We start from the raw sequence: 21,840 nt of genomic DNA, 5'->3' as shown, positions 1-21,840 counted from the left end.
GAGCTTGAACTGATATGCTGGCTGCAAAATTTTCAAGCAATAGCGCTTCAGTTTGCTCATCTTTGTGGGGGTGGGACCTGCCAAGCCATATCACCTATCTCCCTGCTTTCGGCTCTCCCTCTTTCTGGGGAGCAGGAAGCTCCATCTTACAGGCACTCCAGCCTAAATGTCCGCCCAGATCTGTGCCAACAACCCACAGCACCCTGAACTTGGCTTTAAAAGGTCCTATCTGAGATTCCTTGTGGAACAAAATTTCATCAAAGCCAATCCAAAAGAACTATGTAGAAATAATTATTCTTGCTGCACTTTATGCAAATAACCAGGTCAAGTATATGACTAAACTTTATTCTACAAACAACATGATCCTATCATAATTTGTTTTTACTGAAAATGAGGACTTGAGAGAAATAAATTATGCTCCAAAACTTATCATACATTTGTCATTTAATTCTAGTTTCATTGGTTGTTTTTAAGTTTTTTTGCCTATATTTTTGACTAGCCCTACTTATTCCTGTGAATCAAGTAATGATCTCCTGCAGCTTGGGAGAAACAAAAATGTACAGGTAATATAAAAATCTGGATCATATGGTAGTTCTGGGCAAATATCCTGAACATCCTGCCAGGCAATAAAAGTGAGTAGGTTGCTCATAACTAAGAGATTTCTTTGAGAAAATAAAACCAAGGAATTTGGCTGAGCATGGTGGTGGCTCACACCTGTAATCCCAGCACTTTGGGAGGTTGAGGGTGGATCATGAGGTCAGGAGTTTGAGACCAGCTCAACAATATGGTGAAAACCCATCTCTACTAAAAATACAAAAATTAGCTGGGCATGGTAGCACACGCCTGTAATCTCAGCTACTTGAAAGGCTGAGTCAGGAGAATGGCTTGAACCCAAGAGATGGAGGTTGCAGTGAACCAAGATTGCACCACTGCACTCCAGCTTGGGTGACAGAACAAGACTCCATCTCAAAAACAACAACAACAAAAACCCAAGGAACATTATAGACCTCACAAAAGAGAAATTCTATATCTTGGAAGGTAAAATTTTAGATGAAAATGATCTACTACACTACCCTTGTGGGTATTGCTGTACTTTACTATTTGCAATAGAGTCATACATGGTAGCACCTTCTAACTGAAATATTAGAGAGTTTCCACTGCTGTAGTATTTTGCTTATTATCCTTATAGCAAGAATAATAACTATTGACAGGAAGTAAACATGAAGTTTTAATATCACTGAGTACAGTAGGACTTTTTATTGGGTTTGGTAATATGTCACACCCTAGCTATGCAAAGATGGTTATAAATAAAATAGATTTTATATAAGAAAGGATCTTGTATGGTAAATTCTTATCCTAAAGAGAATAACTGGTTGTTTAAAAAGACGGATGTTTAGGACAAGTAAGAAAGTTTAAGCATGTCATAAATGGTCTGTGAAAGTCATGAAAGAATTAATAATTGCAGGAAAGATTTAGCCAAGGTTAACAATGAAGTTACTCTAGCCACCCAAATCCAATGCCACTTATCCTTAAAAAAAAAAATCTTACTTTTATACTGACATTAACATTTCAGCAGCATGTGGCAGAAGCGAACCAGTATTTACAACCCACTGGAATGGTGGACAGCCATTAAACTCCAAATGGTGCTGCAGACAGAATGATGCATGGACATGCCTTTCATCTGAGGACCCTTAGACTGACCCCAGGAGAAGCCCTGGCTACTGTTCCTCACAGGGCACCCATTTTGGCAGAAAGTAGCCAGAAGGAGTTATCATCTAACATCCCCTAATAACAGGGTTGCCACTCCTGAGGGGGAATGATATAGGAGTTAAAAAGAAATTATTTAGGCAGATAGTGAGGGTAAAGAAGTCCTCAGTAAGATTTTACTTTTAATAAAAAGCAGCCCCAAAATCATTTTCTTCTCTAACAAAGAGCAGCCTGTAAAATCAAGCTGCAGACATAGACAAGTAAGCTGAAAGCTTGCACAGGTGAATGCCAACAGTTGTGCCAATAGGAAAAGGCTACCTGAGACTAGGTATGATTGAAATGGCAGCTCCATCTTCCCTTCTCTTTGCCAGCCACACATACAGTATGGAGCAGACAAGATGACTCTGGCCAAGGGGAAAGCCCATTTGCATATTAAAATTAGGATGGGGTGACAAGCCTTCTCCACACACTATAAACGTCACACCTGGTCGAACCAATTTGTGGGCCCTAGGTAAATAAGACACCATCTCCTCAAGCCTGCCCATGAAATCTGCTGCAGTCTGCCATAGGCCAGCTTTTCCCTTTTGGATGCCCCTCTCTCTCACAAATGAGAGAGCTGTTCTCCTCTCGCCTTTCTTCTGCCTATTAAACTTTCTACTACTTAACACACCATGTGTGTCTATGTCTTTAATATTCCTAGCATAAGATGACAAACCCTGGGTATTTATCCCAGATAACAATGCCACTTCACTAAGGGTGGGCTGTAGTGGCTCATGTCTATAATCCCAGCATTTTGGGAGGCCACATGGAAGGATTATGTGAGCTCAGGAGTCTGCAACTAGCCTGGGCAACCTTGTTTTTACTAAAAATCATAAAAATTAGTTGAGTGTGGTGGTGGGCACTTATAGTCCCAGCTACTCAAGAGGCTGAGGTGGGAAAATTGCTTGAATCTGGGAGGTCAAGGCTGAAATGATCATGCACTTTAGCCTGGATGACCGAATGAGACCCTGCCTCATAAAGAAAATCCATTCAGTAAAATATTTAGCCATAGAAAAAGATAAAGTACTTACCCCAAAACCTAAAATGCAATAAAAAAATAAAAAAGAAAAAAAGAAAAAGATAAAGTACTGATTCATACTATAATATGAATTTTGAAAAAATTATGCTAAGTGAAAGAAGACAGACACAAATGTCCACATATTGTATGGTTCCATTTATGTAAAATGTACAAGAAAACCAAATTCAAAGACAGAAAGTACTTTAGTGGTTGCCAGAGGCTGGGGGAAGGGGGACAGGAAGAAAAGTAAGAAATGAATACTAATGGATACAGAGTTCTTTCTTGGGGGATAAAAATGTCCTGATATTAGACAGTGATGATAGTTTCACAACTTGGTGAATATCCTAAAAACCACTGAATTGTACATTTTGAAAGAGTATGTAAATTTTATGTTGTATAAATTATGTTTCAATTTTGAAAAAGAACAAATTTAATTAAATATGTATAAGGTCTATGTACTGAAAGATATAAAACATTGCTGAGATATATTGATGAAGACCCAAATAAATAGAAATACATACCATGTTCATGGATTAGAGGACTCAATATTGTTAAAATATAAATTCTCCCTAAATTCATCTGACGATTCTATGTCATCCCAATAAAAATCCTAGCAGGCATTTATATCAAAACTGGCAAGCCAATTCTAAAATGTATTTGGGAATGCAAAGAACCTAGAATAGCCAAAACAACTTTTAAAGAAAAAACTCACAAAGTTGGGGGGGGTGTTATACCTTATAATTTCAAGACTTACAATAAAGTTATGGCATGGAATTGTTCTAAGAATAAACACATGGATTAACAGAATAGAATAGAGAGTTCAGAAGTAGACCTTCATAATGTCTTTAATAAAGATGGCAACATTAATCAGGAAATAAATCTTTTTACCAAATGTTTCTGGAATAACTGGATATATATTGAAAATGAATGAACCTCTCAATTTTACCTCAAAAATTATATAAGTATATACAAAATTTACCTACAGTAAATCATAAACCTAAATGTAGAAACTAAAACTATAAAATATTTAGAAGAAAATATAAGAAACATATTTTATGACCTTAGAGCAGACAAAGATTTTTTAAATAGGCTTTTTGTGTCCTATCACAAAATTATAAAAGAAAATACTGATGAATTCACCTCCAACAAAATTTTAAAACTTCTACTCTTTATAAAACACTATTAAGAAAATGAAAGACATGTCATAGAATAGGAGAAAAGATCTAAAACAATGGCCTGGTATTAAAAATATATAAAGATCTCTTGGCCAGGTGTGGTGGCTTGTGCATGTAATCCCGGCACTTTAGGAAGTCAAAGATGGAGAATCACTTTAAGCCAGGTATTTGAGACCAGCTTGGGCAACATGGTGAGACATTATCTCTAATATTTAAAAAACAAAACAAAACTACTTCTACAACTCAATATAAAGAATACAAGCCAGAAACAGTGGTACATGCCTGTGATCCCAGCACTCTGGAAGGCTGAGGCAAGAAGGTTATTTGAGGCCAGGAGTTTGAGACTGGCTTGGACAACATAGTGAGACCCTGTCTCTACAAAAAAAGATTTTTTAAAATTAGTTGCGTGTGGTGTTGCATGCCTATAGTCCCAGCTACTTGAGAGGCTGGGGCAGGAGGATGGCTTGGCCTGGCCTGGAAGTTTAAGGCTGCAGCGAGCCAGGACTACACCCCTGTACTCCAGCCTGGGCAACACAGTGAGAACCTGTCTCTAAAAATAAAAATAAAACAAGTTTTTTTTTTTTTTTTAAATACAGACCACTCCATTAAAAATTTACAAAATATTTGAACAGATGCTTCACAAAAGAACATATACAAATGGCCAAAACATATTCATGGTCATTAGACACCCTCAAAAGGCAAATTAAAACCACTATCTACTAGATATACCCTGGCACTTGCATCAGCCTGTCTTGGGTTTGATTGCTTTGCTCACCACTTCAGAGGCTGATCATGCTGAATATGGCAGACACTGTACACACTGGAGCCTACACCTTATAAGTTCTGTATGGTATGTTCAAATTGGTTGTATCTTCATAGGATTATTTTCTCTTCAAAGAAACAAGCTACTATATTCTCCAAATTAATTGTTTTCTATGAGAAGGTAATGAACAGAAACATATCCTCTATAGCCCAATTTCCTTTTCCAGTCTAATTAGCTAAGCAATAGAAAAAGCCCAATAAGAGGAGTAGCAAATAATTAGCACCAATTGCTCTAGTATACTCTGTAAGAAATACAACTCAAAAATTAGAAATCAGAAAGAAGAGAACTTTAAAATACCTGTTCTCTCCGTTCAGCACCCGTAGTTTTTCCAGGGGAGTGGTTTCCAAGTTGCTTATTCTCTTGAGATTCACACACCACTCCTTTAAGTTTCTCAACCTTAAATATAAAAGTAAATATCTTGTAAACTTCTCATTTTTTGTTTGGATATATTATTGTTTTGCTTTTTAATTACCCAAGTAATACATAAATACATTCTTTTTGTAAAACTTCAACACACAGGTATACAGAGTAAAAAATGGTATTTTCCTTCATATCACAACCAGTCTTCCCTTTCCAGAAATAACACTGCTTGGAATGTACCCTCCCTGAACTTTTTCATGCATACACACACATTTTAACATATAATAGTATTAGATACATAAATTTACGAAGACTTACACAACTTATCAACCTTCACTTGTTCATTCATTCTTTTTATGATTGCATTTTTATTGTGGAAAATATACATAACACAAAATTTCCCATGTTAGCCACTTTTAAGTGTACAGATCAGTGGCATTAAGCATCTTTAAGCATATTATTAAGCACATTACCAAGTACACTATTGTGCAACCATCACCAGCATCCATCTCCAGAACTCTTTTCATCTTGACCTGAAACTCTATACCCATTACAAAATAACTCCCATTACTCCCTCTCCCCAGCCACTGGCAACAACCATTCTATTAATACTTTGTCTCCATGACTTTGACTACTCTAAGCACGTCATATATTGTATGACAAGTGTAATCATATATTATTCCTCCTTTTGTGGTTGTATTATTTCATTTAGAATAATGTCTTCAACGTTCATTCAAGTTGCAGCATGTATATGAATTGCTTTCCTTTTTAAGGCCGAATAATATTCCATTCTATGGCTATACCACATTTCGCTTATAGGTTCTTCTGTCAATGAACATCTGAGCTGCTTCTACCATTTGGCTATTGTAAATAATGCTGCTATGTATATGGATGTGCAAATATATGTTTGAGTCTCTGTTTTCAATTCTCTGGGGTGCATATCCAGAAGTGGAATTGTCAGACCACATGTTGATTCTATATTTAACTTTTAGAGTAACTGTTTTTCACATTGGCAGCACTATTTTAGATTCTCACCAGCAATGCTCAATTTTTCCACATCTTCATCAACACCTGTTATTCTCTGTTGTTTTGATAGTAGCCATCCTGGTGTGTCTTTATTCATTCTTGCAAAAAAAATTTCTAAAGCACCTAGTATTATGCCGAGTATTTTGTTAAATATTAGAGATATGATTAATGAAAATAAACTAAAATTGAAGAGATATATATTTAAAATTTGGAAGTATGTATTTTAAAAAATTAGTAAATTGCTAAGAATAAATAGTTAAAAATGAAAGAATTCAAGATTTAGTACTAATAATCTTAAACTTATCCAATGTAATAGAGTAATATTTTCTATGTGGTAAATGTATTAACTATAAACTATTATCTAATTCCTTATTTAAAAGATCCTAGATTTACATGATAGCAATGATATTGCTGTTTAGCATAGGTAGTTAAAATGCATAAAATATAAATACTGATAGAATGCATCTAGGTCAAAGCACAGCATCCACCTGAGATGTTACAGTCACCACTATTGGTCCTCACTAAAGACCCACTTAAATGTTGTATATCCGTATTGCTCAAGCTGCTGATTGTTATGGTAGACACATTTAAATAAGTTTTAAGAAGTAAATTAAACTTACCATTTCACCAAGCAGTTTTTTTTCTGAGTCAAGTGATCGAACCCTATTTCTTAAAGCTAGAATTTCCTCATCCAGTCTCTGATTATGTTCCTTTGCTTTCTGTAGGTCAGCTGCATCTAAAACAGAGAACACAGTTTACTCAACTGGAGCAATGTTTTAGTTTCAGGAGCACTAACTCTAAAAACGAAGGAAGTGCTATTGCCTGCCCTTCTTGCCAGTCCTATCATATCTCTGCATATGTGGCTGGCTCTCTGTGCAGGAGAGCTGCTAAGCTCTCAAGTCTAGTCCTAGAATATTCTACCAACCTAATGAAATAACAGAGAAAGTTTTATGTTACTCTCACCAGACCAATGAACTGGACTTTTTGAGTATAGGGTTTCCAGCAAGAGAGGTTCTTCTAGGACCTAGAATTTTAAAACAATTTTGCTGAACTTTCACAAGTTAAATAACCAAAAAATGGTCTTCCTAACTTCCTTTCAGTCCTGTCTCTTTTACATACCGCCTAGTCCATTAGTCTATATATCTGTTCTTAGAACAATTCCATGCTGTAGCTTTACTGTAAGTCTTGAAATTGTACAGTGTTAATACCTCAAATATTATTGATCACAAACAGAACATAGGCTTTTTATTAATCAAACTACACAGTTTTGTTCAAAGTGAATATTTTTATCCCACTTTCACCTACTACCATGTTCCAAAATATGGTAAATATTTTTAAATATATATATATTTATAGTAATATACAGACAGACAAAAATAGTATAAAAATATTTAACAACTGGGTAAGCATGTACCCTCATCTGTAAGAATGTAGCTCTGAAGTATAGTTTTAGAGAACATTTTGCTGTGCTAAATATTATCTCTTTAGTGGCTGGGAAGACATGGTGCTAGAAGGAGCTACGACAGTTAAGGCAGGTAGGAATGCTTGGAAGACTCAGGACAACAAACACTTACAACTCAACACAGAATTATTCCAGCATTTTCACAACTTTACTGCCATACCAGTATATACCAGCTCACAGTAGTCCCATGGGTATACATACACACATACCACACTCCACAAATATAAAAACCCAAATGACATTATACCACACATCTTACTTGGCTTATTCACTTGATAATATATCACAGAAATCAATTCATGTCAGTGCACAGTTGGCTCCATGTCATCTTTTTTCTTTTTTTTTTTGAGATGGAGTCTAGCTCTGTCATCCAGGCTGGAGTGCAGTGGTGCGATCTCGGCTTACTGCAACCTCTGCCTCCCGCCTTCAAACAATTCTCCTGCCTCAGCCTCCTGAGTAGTGGGAACTACAGGCAGATGCCACCACACCCAGCTAATTTTGGTATTTTTAGTTGAGATGGTGTTTCACCATGTTGGCCAGGATTGTCTTGATCTCTTGACCTCATGACCCACCAGCCTTGGCCTCCCAAAGTACTGGGATTACAGCCGTGAGCCACTGCATCCAGCCCATGTCGTCTTTAATAGCTGCAGAGTATGCCTTGTATAGTCACTTATTTACAATCTATGGTTGGCAAGCACACTGCATTTGATTTTACTACCCAACAAGTTATTTCTTACTCTCTGTACTTCTTGGTTAACTGGCCACTTAAAAAGTTGGGAAGTATTCTCTATTTTTCAATTTTCTGGAAGAAATTATATAAAGTTAGTATTATTTATTCCTCAAATAATTCCTTTTATTAGAATTCACTAATGAAGCTACCTTAGCCTGGAGTTTTCCTCATGGGAAGATTTTTATTATTTTATTTTATTTTACTTTTTATTTGAAACAGAGTCTCACTCTGTTGCCCAGGCTAGAGTGCAGTGGCACAATCTCACTACAGCCTCTGCCTCAGGTTAAAGTTATTCTCCTGCCTTAGCCTCCCAAGTAGCTGGGACTACAGGTGTGGGCCACCATACCTGGCTAATTTTTTTTTTTTAATTTTTAGCAGTGACTGGGCTTCGCCATGCTGGCCAGGGAGGTCTTGAACCTCAAGTGATCCACCCTCCTCAGCCTCCCAAAGTGCTGGGATTACAGGCATCAGCCACAATGCCCAGCCCATGGGAAGATTTTTAACTAAAAATTTAGTTTGCTTACATAGATTTAGGGCTATTTCTTCTTGGGTAAGGTTTGGTAGTTTGCGTCTTATAAGGAATGTGTCCATGTCATCCAGGTCATCAATTTATTGGCATAAAGTTATTCATATTCCCATATTTTCTTTTTACCATGTAGAAATATTCTGTTATTTTTTATATTAGCAATTTGTGTCTTCTCTCTTTTTTCAATGGCCAATCTAGGTAGAAGTTTATCAATGTTGTTATTGCCTCTGAAGAAGCAGCTCTTTAACTCTATTGTGGTTTTGCTTTTAGTTTTGTTGATTTTTTTTTTTGAGACAGAGTCCTTTTCAGTCACCAAGGCTGGAGTACAATGGCATGACCTTGGCTCACTGCAACCTCTGCCTCCTGGGTTCAAGAGATTCTCTGCCTCAGCCTCCCAAGTAGCTGGGACTACAGCTGTGCATCACTAATTTTTGTATTTTTAGTAGAGACGGGGTTTCACCATGTTGATCAAGATGGACTCGATCTCTTGACCCTGTGATCTGCCCGCCTCAGCCACCCAAAGTGCTGGGATTACAGGTGTGAGCCACTGTGCCCCGCCAATTTTGTTGATTTTAACTTTTATTTTAATATCTTCTTCCTTCTGCATGCCTTGGATTTAATTTTCTCTTCTTATTCTGTTCTTATTCTCCTTATTCTTATTATATTTAATTATATTCTTACTGTTCTTATTCTGCTCACCTTATTCTGGGTGTCTCAGGTATAGACTTAGATTATTTCGAGTCCTTTCTTGATTTCTATTATAAACATTAAACACTATAAAATTCCCTCTAAGTACTGATTTAGCTATGTCACAGAAACATTGATATCATTGCATTTTCATTTTCTTCAATTCAAAATATTTTCTATTATTTCTCTGAATTTTTTTCTCTGAAGGCATGGTCTTTTTATCAATATCTTTTTAATTTCCAAATATTTCCAACTAACCTACTTCTGTTACCAATTTTTAGTTTAATTCCATTATGATCAGAGAACGTAATTTGTATGGTTTCATTTTTTTCACAGAGATTTGCTTTATGGCCCAGGATGGTCTCTCTTTTTTTAATTTTTAATTTTAATTTTTGTGGGTACATAGTAGGAGTATATATTTATGGAGTACATGAGATTGCTTTCACAAATAAGACTTTTTTTCTTATCTTTTTTTCCCCTAGAGTGTTCAGCAGGAACAAATAAGACTTTTTATTTGCCACTATTAAAAGTTTGCACTTCAAATAGATTCTTGGACCAGTGCTTCATAACCATCAGCTAATTTGAATTTAGCACCTGTCTCATCCCCAGTAGCTTTTCCAGAACAATTACCTTCACCATGACATTCCATGAGTTTTCCCAATTCAAACTTGGGCATCTTCAACATTTTTACTTTTTTATAAAGGCATCATGAAGAAGACAGATTAATTGCAAGGCTTTTCTCTTTTCCAATGCTGTCTGGAATCAATTTATTGACCACTTCTTTCAAGTCGTTTCCACCTCTCAGGTCATGATTTCCATCATCTTCTGGATTTCACAGACCTGTTGGTGCTGAGCATAAGAGGCCTTCTGTATTGGATTATTGTGTTATTTAGTAAAACCAACACAGAGTAGATGAGACAAATAATCGTCGGTAGTCTTGACATCAACGTGAGGTTCAATCACGGTCTGCCATTTTTGGACCATGGAACACATTTTGTCATGGGTAAATCCATGCCATGGAAATTAGTCAGTTTTTGCCCCGAACATCTTCAGCCATCAGCATGAATTGTCTAAATGCAACTTCATCATTCTGCAAGTCAGCACGACTCACCAAACACGTGACTATCAGCTGCAATTTTGGTTCTTTGAGTCCTGGTGACTAGTGTCTCTCCAATATTTCTTATATTGAACATAGCAAGTGCTTTTACATCACACCATTCCTTCTTAGAAAACGGATCAACCACTTTCTTTTTGGCTTCCTTTTTGCTACCTTTCGTAAGATGCTTGCTCTTGCCAACAACCATGGTGCTGCTCAGAGAGCCAAAAGGCTATATGAGATGTTTTGATACAGGCATGCAACGAGAAACAACCATGCCATAGAAAATGGGTTATCCAGCCCCTCAAGTATTTATCCTTTGTGTTACAAAGAATCCAATTATACTCTTTAAGTTATTTTTAAATGTACAATTAAATTATTATTGAATATAGTCACTCTGTTCTGCTATCAAATACTAGGTCTTATTCACTCTTTCTTTTTTGTACCCATTAACCATCCCCACTTCCCCAGGAAACTGCCCCTTTTCTCTCCTTCCCAACCTATGGTAACAATCTTTCTGCTCTCTAGGAGTTCAACTGTTTTGATTTTTAGATTCCACAAACAAATGAGAACATGCAATGTTTGTCTTTCTGTGCCTGGCTTATTTCTCTTAGCATAATGACCTCCAATTCCACCAGGATGGTCTCTCTTGGTAAATGTTTCATGGATATATGAAAAGAATCTGTATTCTGGTGAAATTTTCTATAAATATCAATTAGGTCATGTTGATTGCTGGTATTTTTAGGTCTTTTATATCCTTATTGATTGTTTTTCTGTTTGTTCTATTAATTCCAAAGAAAGCAGTGTTCATTTTATAATTGTATTCATACATTTTTAAAAGGAGAGTATACCTAGTTTTAGAATTATTTAAAAACTGGTAAACATATTTAAATTTTTTCACTGTTACCATTAAAATACCCAAATTTCATTATATTATTGATAACTGGTAGCATTTTTATATAGGCAAACTAAGGTCAGATTAATTCACCACTGATTCCAAGCCTACTGGTTTCCCAGTGAACAAATATGTATAAAGTATTGTTAAATGCATTATAAAGTAAAATATGTATGATTTGTGTTGATCACAGATTTGGGAGTCAGACATATCAAGATTCAAATACCATCTCTGATAATTAATATAGCTACTGGATAACTCACTTAACTTTGGGGATACTACTACTCACTACCTGGAACTGCTATGACGATTAGGTGAGATAATGTGTGTTCAGAGTGGTATGCCCATAGACTGTTGTGAGGATTAGAGATAATGCATGTGAAGTGCCTGGCAGAGTACCTGTCAGTTAGTAAGCAATAAATTGTAGTAGTAGCAGTGGTAGTAGTAACAATAATTATAATAGTAGTAGCAATAGCAATAATAGTAGTAGGACATATTATTTTAATTCCTAAATATTAATATTTTAAAACATATTATTAACATATATTATTTCTTAATGTGTTATTATTAAATAATAATTTTTTAAAAAAATTTATTCTTTTGAGATGGGGTCTTGCACTATGGACCAGGCTGGAGTGCAGTGACACAGACATAGCTCACTGCAAACTCCAACTCCTAGGCCCAAGCCTCCCAAGTCTTTGGGACTACAGGCATGTGCCACCATTCCTGGCTACTAAATAATAATTATCATATCTTCTAAAATGACTTACCATTTTCTTTATGCTTTACCAAATTCTCCTTCAATTTTTCAATTTCTAGTTGAGACTTCTTAAGTGCAGAATCTTAAAAAAGAAAAAAAATATTTGTATAAGGAGCAAATTATGAGTATAATAATCAAATTTCAAATGACTCTCCCTCTGGAACACTTTCATTCATCTGGCTACTGCCCTTGGAGTTTCTGCTCCTCAGGGAGTTCCTCAGACTTTTCTCTTAGAGTTCCTACCGCACCCTATATTTACCCCATCCCTGATTATCAGATCTCATAGTTGTCTTTCCCTAATAGTTTTCTCCACCAGATTTCATGATAAAGAGGAATTTAAACCACTGTAAACAACAGGAACAGCTCAGAGATTTTAGGCCTGGTATTACCAGTTTAGTAAAAAGAAATTACACCCAGAAATAATTAAAAATAATTCCTGCAATCAATCATATTTAGAATTTTGCTAATAACTACTAGAAATATCAAAACAAAATTTCAGGAAATAGCTTTTGGTACTATGCAAGAATTGTATAAGGATGGCAACATGACATTTAGGAAGACATGGGGCATTGGAGTCTATTGGATTTGGGTTCTCGACTCCATGTTTTATCACTTTGTTTCCTGTGATCTCCTCATCACCAGTGATATTGCTGGCGGGTCTCCTATATTACCAAAATGAAGAACCTCCCAGAAGTAAGAGACTAACATGAATTTAAAACAGGTCATTTCTAACCACAGAGTGAGTACATCAGCACAATTGTGCCGGTTTTATTATTACATCCATAACGCTCTGTTATTTAGAGTAAATCCCAGGATAACCTACCAGATTCACCTAAAACTGAATTCCTAACTATAGCAATACTCTTACTACTACTGTTACCATAGCAGCAACTACCAGCGTCAGATATATGTGTCATCATAACAAATCTGCAAACTAGATATTCATGTTCCCATTTTATAGATGAGATAAACAAGATTCAGAAAAGCAACTCATTCAACATTATACAACTAGAAAACAGTATGGCTGGGATGTGAACCTACTTCTGTTTACAATGAGCCAGAGATGTAAAAATAGCTTCTGTTTTACTAAAAGAACAGTTTTCCAATGAATTCCTCTATGGAAGACAGAGAGAAAGTAAAGTGAGGGCAGGTGGAAAGGATATTCTAGAAAGAGGGAATAACACGATTAATACAGGAGGTAGGACAGAACAAAGGAGACGACGTAGGAGAGAACACTGAGTAGTTCTGGAACTACATATAGTTCAATACTCCCTGGTCTGTAGTGCAGAGAATTAGGGAAGTCTGGGACATGAGCTGGATACATAGGCAGGAGCCAAACTAGAAAGACTTTGTTTCCTATACAAGAGAGTTCAGAATTTATTATGTAAACCAGGGGCTTCCAAACTGTATTCTATGAACCTCAAAGTTCTGAGGAGGTACTTCAGGTGTTCTGAAAACATTTGACTTAATTTCTATTTGAAAAAAATAACTATTTTTGGAATAGCACACATAGTGAAATATATTGTAAAAATTTAAATAATATCAGACTACCAAGTTTATTAACTTGTATGGTCAGCTTAGTTTCTGCCATGTTTGTGTAGATACTTGAAAACTGTAGCTTTCTAGGGTTGGGCACAGTGGCTTAGACACTTTTGGAGGTTGAGGCATGAAGACTGCTTGAGGCCAGGAGTTTGAGACCAGCCTGGGCAAGTAAAACTCCCTTGTCTACAAAAGATTTAAAATTAGCTAGGTGTACATGCCTGCAATCCTAGCTACTCATGAGACTGAGGCAGGAGGATCACTTGAGTGATTCAGTGAGTGAGTGATGATCATGCCATTGTGCTCCAATCTGGGGAACAGAGTAAAACTCTGTCTCTAAAAAAGGAAAGAAAGAAAAAAAGAAAATTGTAGCTTTTCAATAGTCCTCTTAAACCAGTAATATTTCTAAAACTGTACTGGTTGTAACTTTTCTTGAGAGCTCTCCACTGGATTAACAGTTTTACTTTCTAAGTCTATTTGTAAGTCTCTTTCTAAGTCTAGTTATCATAGACTCTTAAAAAAAAAACCTTTTTACTTATGGAAAATTTCAAATATATACAAAAGTAGCTTGAAGAGAGTTATGGCAATATCTACAACCATCACCCAGATTTTAACAATTACCAACTCATGGCCGATCTTGTTTCACTTATCCCCTTACAAATAATATTAATTTTCTAATGTTGTATAACAAATTACTACAAATGTAATGGCTTACAACAGCATCCATCTACTAGTTCACAGTTCTCTAGGTCAGGAGTTCAGGGCATGGTATGCCTGGGTTCTGTGATCAAAGTCTTACAAGGCTGAAATCAAGGTGTGGGCCAGGCTGTGTTTCTCTTTGAAGGCTCTGGACAATTATCTATTTCCAATCTGATTCAGGTTGTTAGCTGAATTGAGTCCTTGAGCGTGTAAGACTGAGGTCCCCATCTCCCCACTGTCAGCTGGAGGTCTCTCTTGGCTCTCGGAGGCTGCCCACATTCTTTGTCACATGGCCTCCTCCATCTTCAAAGTAATTTTTTTTTTCAAAATTATTAATGAAGAATCTCCCTCATGTTAAATCCCTCTTGCACTTCAAATCTTTTTTGCCAGGAAATGCCCTGGCAATTTTTTTTTTCTTATTGCTTTCAGGAAAGGTTTATTGTGGTGAGTGCCTTCTGTACAGTCGAATGCAAATGGAACGCAGAGGATGGGTGTCCAGAAGCGCCTGCGGCAGAGGTGCACGGGAAGCCCAGGGCCCAGGCTCATGCAACATGATGCTCACCGCTGCTCAGGCCGTGGGGCTATCAGGAAACGTTTTTTAAGAATGGAGATGAATATTACAGGATTGGACAACCTGAAGTGCTTCTCAAAACCAGAGGAAGGAGGTTCTTCGCCATTACTCAGATGCGTGTGCTGGGGGGAAGCCTGACTCTAGGAACAGCTGTGGGCAGAGTGAAGGCTGGCGGTGCTTTGGGGCCCAGGACCAGCTGTCTCGGCCACTGCCTGTGCAGCGCTCACTCCGAGGGGTCACCGAGAGCGACTGATGGCTGCCACTTCCAGGACCCACCAGACGGGCCTCAGGAAACTTTACTGCAGCCAAGGCTCAGGCTGTCGAGGGGGTCCCAGCTCTGCCACATTCTGCATCCCAAGTGGGCACATAAAGGGAGGGTCTGAAGGGAGACTCCAGAGGACAGGCCCTGGTTCCCTGTGAGGACTCTGGACCTGCAGGAGCAGCAGGTTGCAGTGCCACCTTCTGGGTGCCACGGGCCAGGCCTGGGGTCCACGCCCCCAAGTTCAGTGTCTGAGGTCTTGCCCACCTTTGCGAGCGCCTGGCCCTGTTCTCTCGAGCTGCCCTTGCCCAGCACTGCACTCTGGAGGTGGGTGGTATAGGCGGTGGAGGGATAGAGGCCAGCTCGAGTATGCTGGTGGCAGGGCGTTTTCCCACAGGGATACATACAGGAAGCCACCTTGTCAGGGACAGACCCTGGGATCGGGAGTTACATTACCCTGTCCTAAGCCGAGGGGGCTGCTGGAACGATTTGAGCAGATTGGGAGTGGGGAAAAAAGACTAATTTCCAAACCTGTTTGTTCTCAGTTAAAAATCAGTTTTATAAACCTGCAATCTGCTCCAGATTCAAGCAGTAATGTTTCAGCAGGAGAAGGTGGTCGTGGGAAGTCAGCCCAGCAGATGCTCCCTGACCTGAAGGCCTGCCTGCCTGCCTTTCCACATTGTTTCCCACATTCGGCGTGGACTTCAGGAAAAGCGACTCATGCTCCTGTGGTGAGGGCAAGATGTTCCACAAACACCTCCAGACACAACCAAGAACTATAGAGTGTCGTGCTGCGGTCAGCACGTGTGCTCAGAGGACCCTGCGGAGTCAGGCCAGCGCCCTTCTCTTCGGGAACCAATCCTAGGGAAAACAGCCATGGCCATGCTGCAGTCTGGTTCCCAGTAGGGCTGCCTCAGTCCTACCCCGAGCACCCTCGAAAGCTGGGGTGTCTGCATGTCCCTTCATATAATTGATATGGTACTACCTCCTATAATAATAATATAAAATAAAAACATCTGATGTCTGGGTTTTTTCCCTGCTTCCAAATTTGTAGACTCCCAGGAAGAAAAGATTTTTGCAGCCTTTTAAAAATCTAGTTCTCAGGCAGTTTATCCATCTGTATCGATCCTGTGGGACTGCTTTGGTATCCGGAGGACCTCACTGTCCAGCACCATCACCTGATGCAGGATGCCTCAGAACTGATAGAGCACTTTCAGGTTCTTCTCTTCACCCACACACGGGTCATAAAAGCCAGGCAGCCCCGCCTTGGAGGCTTCTGTGAAGATGAGCTTCGAATCCTTCACCAGGCACTGCAGGGGCACAGTCACTTCAATCTCTTTCACCTTCTTGCTCTTCCTGCTCACCTGATTAGAGCAGTCTCATGCAAGATAATCTCCCTGCTTTAAAGTCAGTTGGTTTGAGACCATAACTACACATGCAAAATCTCTTCACAGCAGCATCTAGATTGTATTTGGTTAAATAACTGGGAAAAGATGTGTGCATACCAAGAGGTGGGGCCACCTTAGATTTTCACCTAATACTCTTATTTCCCCCAGTTCTTATATTTTTAACAGATTTATTGAGGTACAGTTTACATATCTTAAAAATCACCTATTTCGGCTGGGCACGGTGGCTCGTGCCTGTAATCCCAGCACTTTGGGAGGCCGAGGCAGGCAGATCATGAGGTCAAGAGATCGAGACTATCCTGTCTCTACTAAAAATACAAAATTCTCCTGCCTCGGGAGGCTGAGGCAGGAGAAATGCTTGAACCTGGGAGGTGGAAGTTGCAGTGAGCTGAGATTGTGGTCACACATGCAATTTCTGCTTAGCATATACAGACTCTTAAAGGAAAGCAGGTGTTCTGCATGGACCACATTGTATAAAAAGCTTGAGCACAGTGAGCCAATCTCATGACAATATTGCACTCCAGCCTGGCACCTGGTGACAAAGCAAGACTGTCTCAAAAAAATAATAATATATATATACACAAAAAAATTAGCTGGGTATGGTGGTGCATGCCTATAGTCCCAATTACTCAGGAGGCTGAGGCAGAAGAATTGCTTGAAACCAGAAAACGGAAGTTGCAGTGAGCCGGGATCGTGCCACTGCACTCCAGCCTGGTGAGAGAGCAAGACTCTGTCTCAAAAAAAAATTACCTATTTTAAGTGGACAATTCAATGGTTTATAGTATATCTAGAGGCGTGCCGCCATTGCAATCTAATTTTAGAACATTTCCATCAACCCTATTAAAAAAAGTCATACCCACTTAGTCAATCCCAATTCTTTTCCGTAGACAACCACTAATCTACTTTCCTTTTTTTGTTTTTGTTGTTGAGACAGTATCACTATGTTGCCCAGGCTGGACTCAAACTCATAGGCTAGGTGATTCTTCTGCCTCAGCCTCCCAAGTAGCAAGTAGTTGGGACATAGGCACATGCTACTGTGCCCAGCTGTGCCAATCTACTTACTTCCTGTCTCTACAGGATTGCCTTTTATGTATATTTCATATAAATGAAATCACACAATACATGACCTTTTGCATCTGACTTCTTTCACTTAGCATGTTTTTGAGATACATCCATGTAGCAGGTATAACTACTTCCTTTCTTTTTACTGGCAGATAGTATGCTATCATATGACTGTCAGGGTTTCCCAAGATCACTCCCATGTTTGGTGATATGCTAAGAGGATCCACAGGACTCAACATACATTCATACTCAAAGCTAAGATTTCCTACAGCAAAAGGATAAAGCAAAATTAGCAAAGGGAAAGGATGAATACAGGCAACAGCCAAAAGAAATCAGGAACAAGCTTCCAATAGTCCTCTCCCAGTGGAGTCACACAGAATGTGTCTCCAGCAGTGAACTGTGACAATACATGTAAAATGTTGTCTACCTGGGAAATTCAGTAAAGACTCAGCACCTAAGGTTTTATTGAGGGCTGGTCACACATGCAATTTCTGCTTAGCATATACAGACTCTTAAAGGAAAGCAGGTGTTCTGCATGGACCACATTGTATAAAAAGCTTGGGCACAGTGAGCGACTTTGGTTAGGGAATGGTGGGAACCCTCCTCAAATCCAAATTCCCAGATGTCAGCCAGATGCTTGTGACTGTTATAAGCAGTCCTTTCTTAAGGATAGCAGTGTTGGGCATGCTGTTAGCTACTTCCTGCACATTGTGGATACACAGCATTTTGCTTATCTGTTACCAATTGACAGACATTTGGGTGTTTCGAACTCTTGGCTATTTTAAGTATTAGAGTTATAAATATTTACATACAAGTCTGTGTTGATACATGTTTTCATTTCTCCTGGGTAGATAGCTAGGAATGGAATTTTTGGGTGATGTTTAATATTTTGAGAAACTGTTAAATTGTTTTCCAAACTATCTTCACTATTTTACCTTCTTACCAGCAATGTATAGGAGTTTCAATGTTTCCACATCCTTGCCAACACTTGTCACTGTCTGTCTTTTTTTAGCATAGCCATTCTAGTGGGTATGAAGTAGACTCTCATTGTGGTTTTGCTTTGCACTTCCCTAATAACTAATGGTATCAAACATCATTTTTTAAATCAACAAATAATAATTGTATATGTTTATGGGGTACAATGTAATGTTTTGATATATGTTTATATTGTGGGATGATTAAATCAAGTTAATCAACACATATATCACCTCACAAAAATTAAAAATACTTATCAATTTTTGTGATGGGAGGTGCTGAGCATCTTTTCATGTGCTTATTGGTCATTCACATATCTTCTTCTGGGAAATGTATTTTCAAACCCTTGCCCATTTTTTTTCTTTGAGGCAGGGTCTCACTCTGTCACCCAGGCTGGAAAGCAGTAACAATCATTGCCCACTGCAGCCTCAAACTCCTGGACTCAAGCTATCCTTCCACCTCAGCCTCCCAAGTAGCTAGGACTACAGGTGCATGTCACCATGCCCCCAGCTCCTTTGCCCATTTTTAAATTGGGCTATCTTTTAATTATTAAAAGAAAATTATTAAATTTCTTCCAGTTTGTGAATTGTCTTTTTACTTTCTGATGGTATCTTTTGAAGTCCAAAGATTTTAAATTTTGATTTAGTCCAATGCATTAGTTTTTCTCATCACTTTTGCTTTTGGTATCATATTTAACATATCACTGCTTAACCCAAGATCATGAAGATGTATTCCTTGTTTTCTTCTAACAGTTTTATAGTTTTAACTTACATTTAGCTCTGTGATCCCTTTTAAACTAATTTTTGTGTAGGTGTAAGGTAGAGACCTGTATTATTTTGAAGCAAATGCTAGACATCATTTAATTCACCTCTGAATATTTCACTATATATCTCTAAAAAATAAGAACTTTTTAAATGAAAAATTAATTTAACAAAAATTTAACAATAATTCAAGTGTTCAAATTGTTTTATAAATGTTAAAAATTTGAATGAAGGTTCAATAAAGGCCACACATCATAATTGGTTAATAAGTCTCTTAAATCTTTAAAAACTCATCTCTTTTTTTTCTTTTTTTAAGATGGAGTTTCCATCTTGTTACCCAGGCTGGAGTGCAATGGCGCAATCTCGGCTCACCGCAACCTCCGCCTCCTGGGTTCAGGCAATTCTCCTGCCTCAGCCTCCTGAGTAGCTGGGATTACAGGCACACACCACCATGCCCAGCTAATTTTCTGTATTTTTAGTAGAAACGGGGTTTCACCATGTTGACCATGATGGTCTCGATCTCTTGATCTCGTGATCCACCCGCCTAGGCCTCCCAAAGTGTTGGGATTACAGGCGTGAGCCACTGCGTCCGGCCCTCTTTTTTTCTTAATATTCATTTGTTGAGGAACATTTTATATAAATTCTTTCTTATTCTTGAAAAAATTATCATTGAAAAAATTTTTGATTTTCACCCAATTTTTATGATGTGATAGAGACCTAAAGAATAAACTAAAGAGAGCTAAAGGGATTTAGGTTAAGATAAATCACTTTATTTAAAGAGTCTATTGAATAAAATAAGCTAATACTTGGTAAATACTGTCATATAACACATGCCTAGCTACAGATTCTGCCATAACTGGATGGCTCAGAAAGTTACAGATGGTGCACACATTGATACTGCACACAACATTCCAAAAGGACTTGCAATTTAGCTTCCCAACAGTCCTAGAAGACTCACTATAGAGATGGCTTTCAGTTGATAAGTTTGAGATGTACCCTACAGAACAACTGCTGATAGAACAGGTTGCTATCTGATTGTTTTCTGTTGTGTCCAAATGTAACTACTGAGGGAACTCAATATCCTGCTTCTTCTTTTTCCTCTTGTATTCCAAGCAGCAAATATTGCTTCTCAGCATGGTCATGTGGCCAATTTTCTTTTCTTTTTAAATTGTGTTTACTGAGGAATAAGTTGCCTATAGTAAAATTGACCCTTTTGAGTGAATAGTTTGATGAATTCTGAAAAATATGTACAATTGTATACCCATCAACTCAATTAGGATATAGAACATTTCCATCATTCTGAAAAGTTTTTGTGTCCACTGTTTAAAATGCATTTATAAAAAAATCTACATCCTGATATTATTTTTATTTATTCTTTTTTTATTCTTTGATTTTAATCACACAGTTTGGCATAATCATTATTGTTTTATAACATTTAACATTTTTAATGTTTATTATTATAATGTAACCTATATTTGCATTTGTAAAAGAATCAGTCACAGATTAAAAATATAGAAAGGAGAGAATTATAACTTAAAATTTTTATACTAAAATAAATTCTAGATAAAGCAAAGATGTAAACACAAACAATAAAAGTACCCCTCAAAAAACTAGGAGTAAATATTTTCAATAATCTTGTACTGAAGAAAAGGCTTTAAACATGAAAACTCAGAAAGCATAAAGGATAATTCACTTAAGCCCAACTTGATAAATATTAACATTTCTCTATGATAAAAAGAAAAACATAACAATGACAACATTTATAACCAACAAAAGGCTCATATCCACATATATAAAGAACTCCCATAAATAAATAAAACAAAGATATAACCCATTAGAAAAATACACAAGAGACTAGAGTGGGAACTTCACAATGTTGTATATCCAAATGAGTAACAACAACAAAAAACATATGAAAGGATTTTCAACTTAATTAGCCATCAGGGAATACCAATTAAAGCCACACTTAAATATCGCTATGCCCTCAACATAAAAGGTAAAGTTAACAAGACTGATAGTACCAAATATTGAAAACCAATGTGGAAGAACTAAAATCTCGCATACAACTGAGGAAACCTTAAATTAGTATAACTACCTTGGAAGACCAAAGTAGAACCTGCCCATACCCTTTGATTCACTATTCTACTCTTACCACAATCAGAACCAAATAATAAGCACACCAAGACATATCCCAAAATGTTTATGGTAGCAATATTCATAATAGACAAAAACTGGAAACAACACAATTGTCCATCAGTAGAATG

At 37.6% G+C, this 21,840-nt stretch overlaps 1 protein-coding gene across 1 annotated transcript in view; it reads right to left on the bottom strand.

Annotated features, from left to right (window-relative positions):
- The window catches only part of CCDC30 (coiled-coil domain containing 30), a 186,539-nt gene that overhangs the window by 149,553 nt on the left and 15,146 nt on the right, over positions 1-21,840 (bottom strand). The window contains 3 exon segments of the mRNA XM_078331431.1: positions 5,060-5,158; positions 6,769-6,884; positions 12,315-12,386. Of these exon segments, the coding sequence (XP_078187557.1) occupies positions 5,060-5,158; positions 6,769-6,884; positions 12,315-12,386 (287 nt within the window).

The sequence above is a fragment of the Callithrix jacchus genome, chromosome 7 (assembly GCF_049354715.1).
Source record: "Callithrix jacchus isolate 240 chromosome 7, calJac240_pri, whole genome shotgun sequence".
In the NCBI taxonomy this organism is placed as follows: domain Eukaryota; kingdom Metazoa; phylum Chordata; class Mammalia; order Primates; family Cebidae; genus Callithrix; species Callithrix jacchus.
This window is presented reverse-complemented; position numbering and strand designations above follow the sequence as displayed.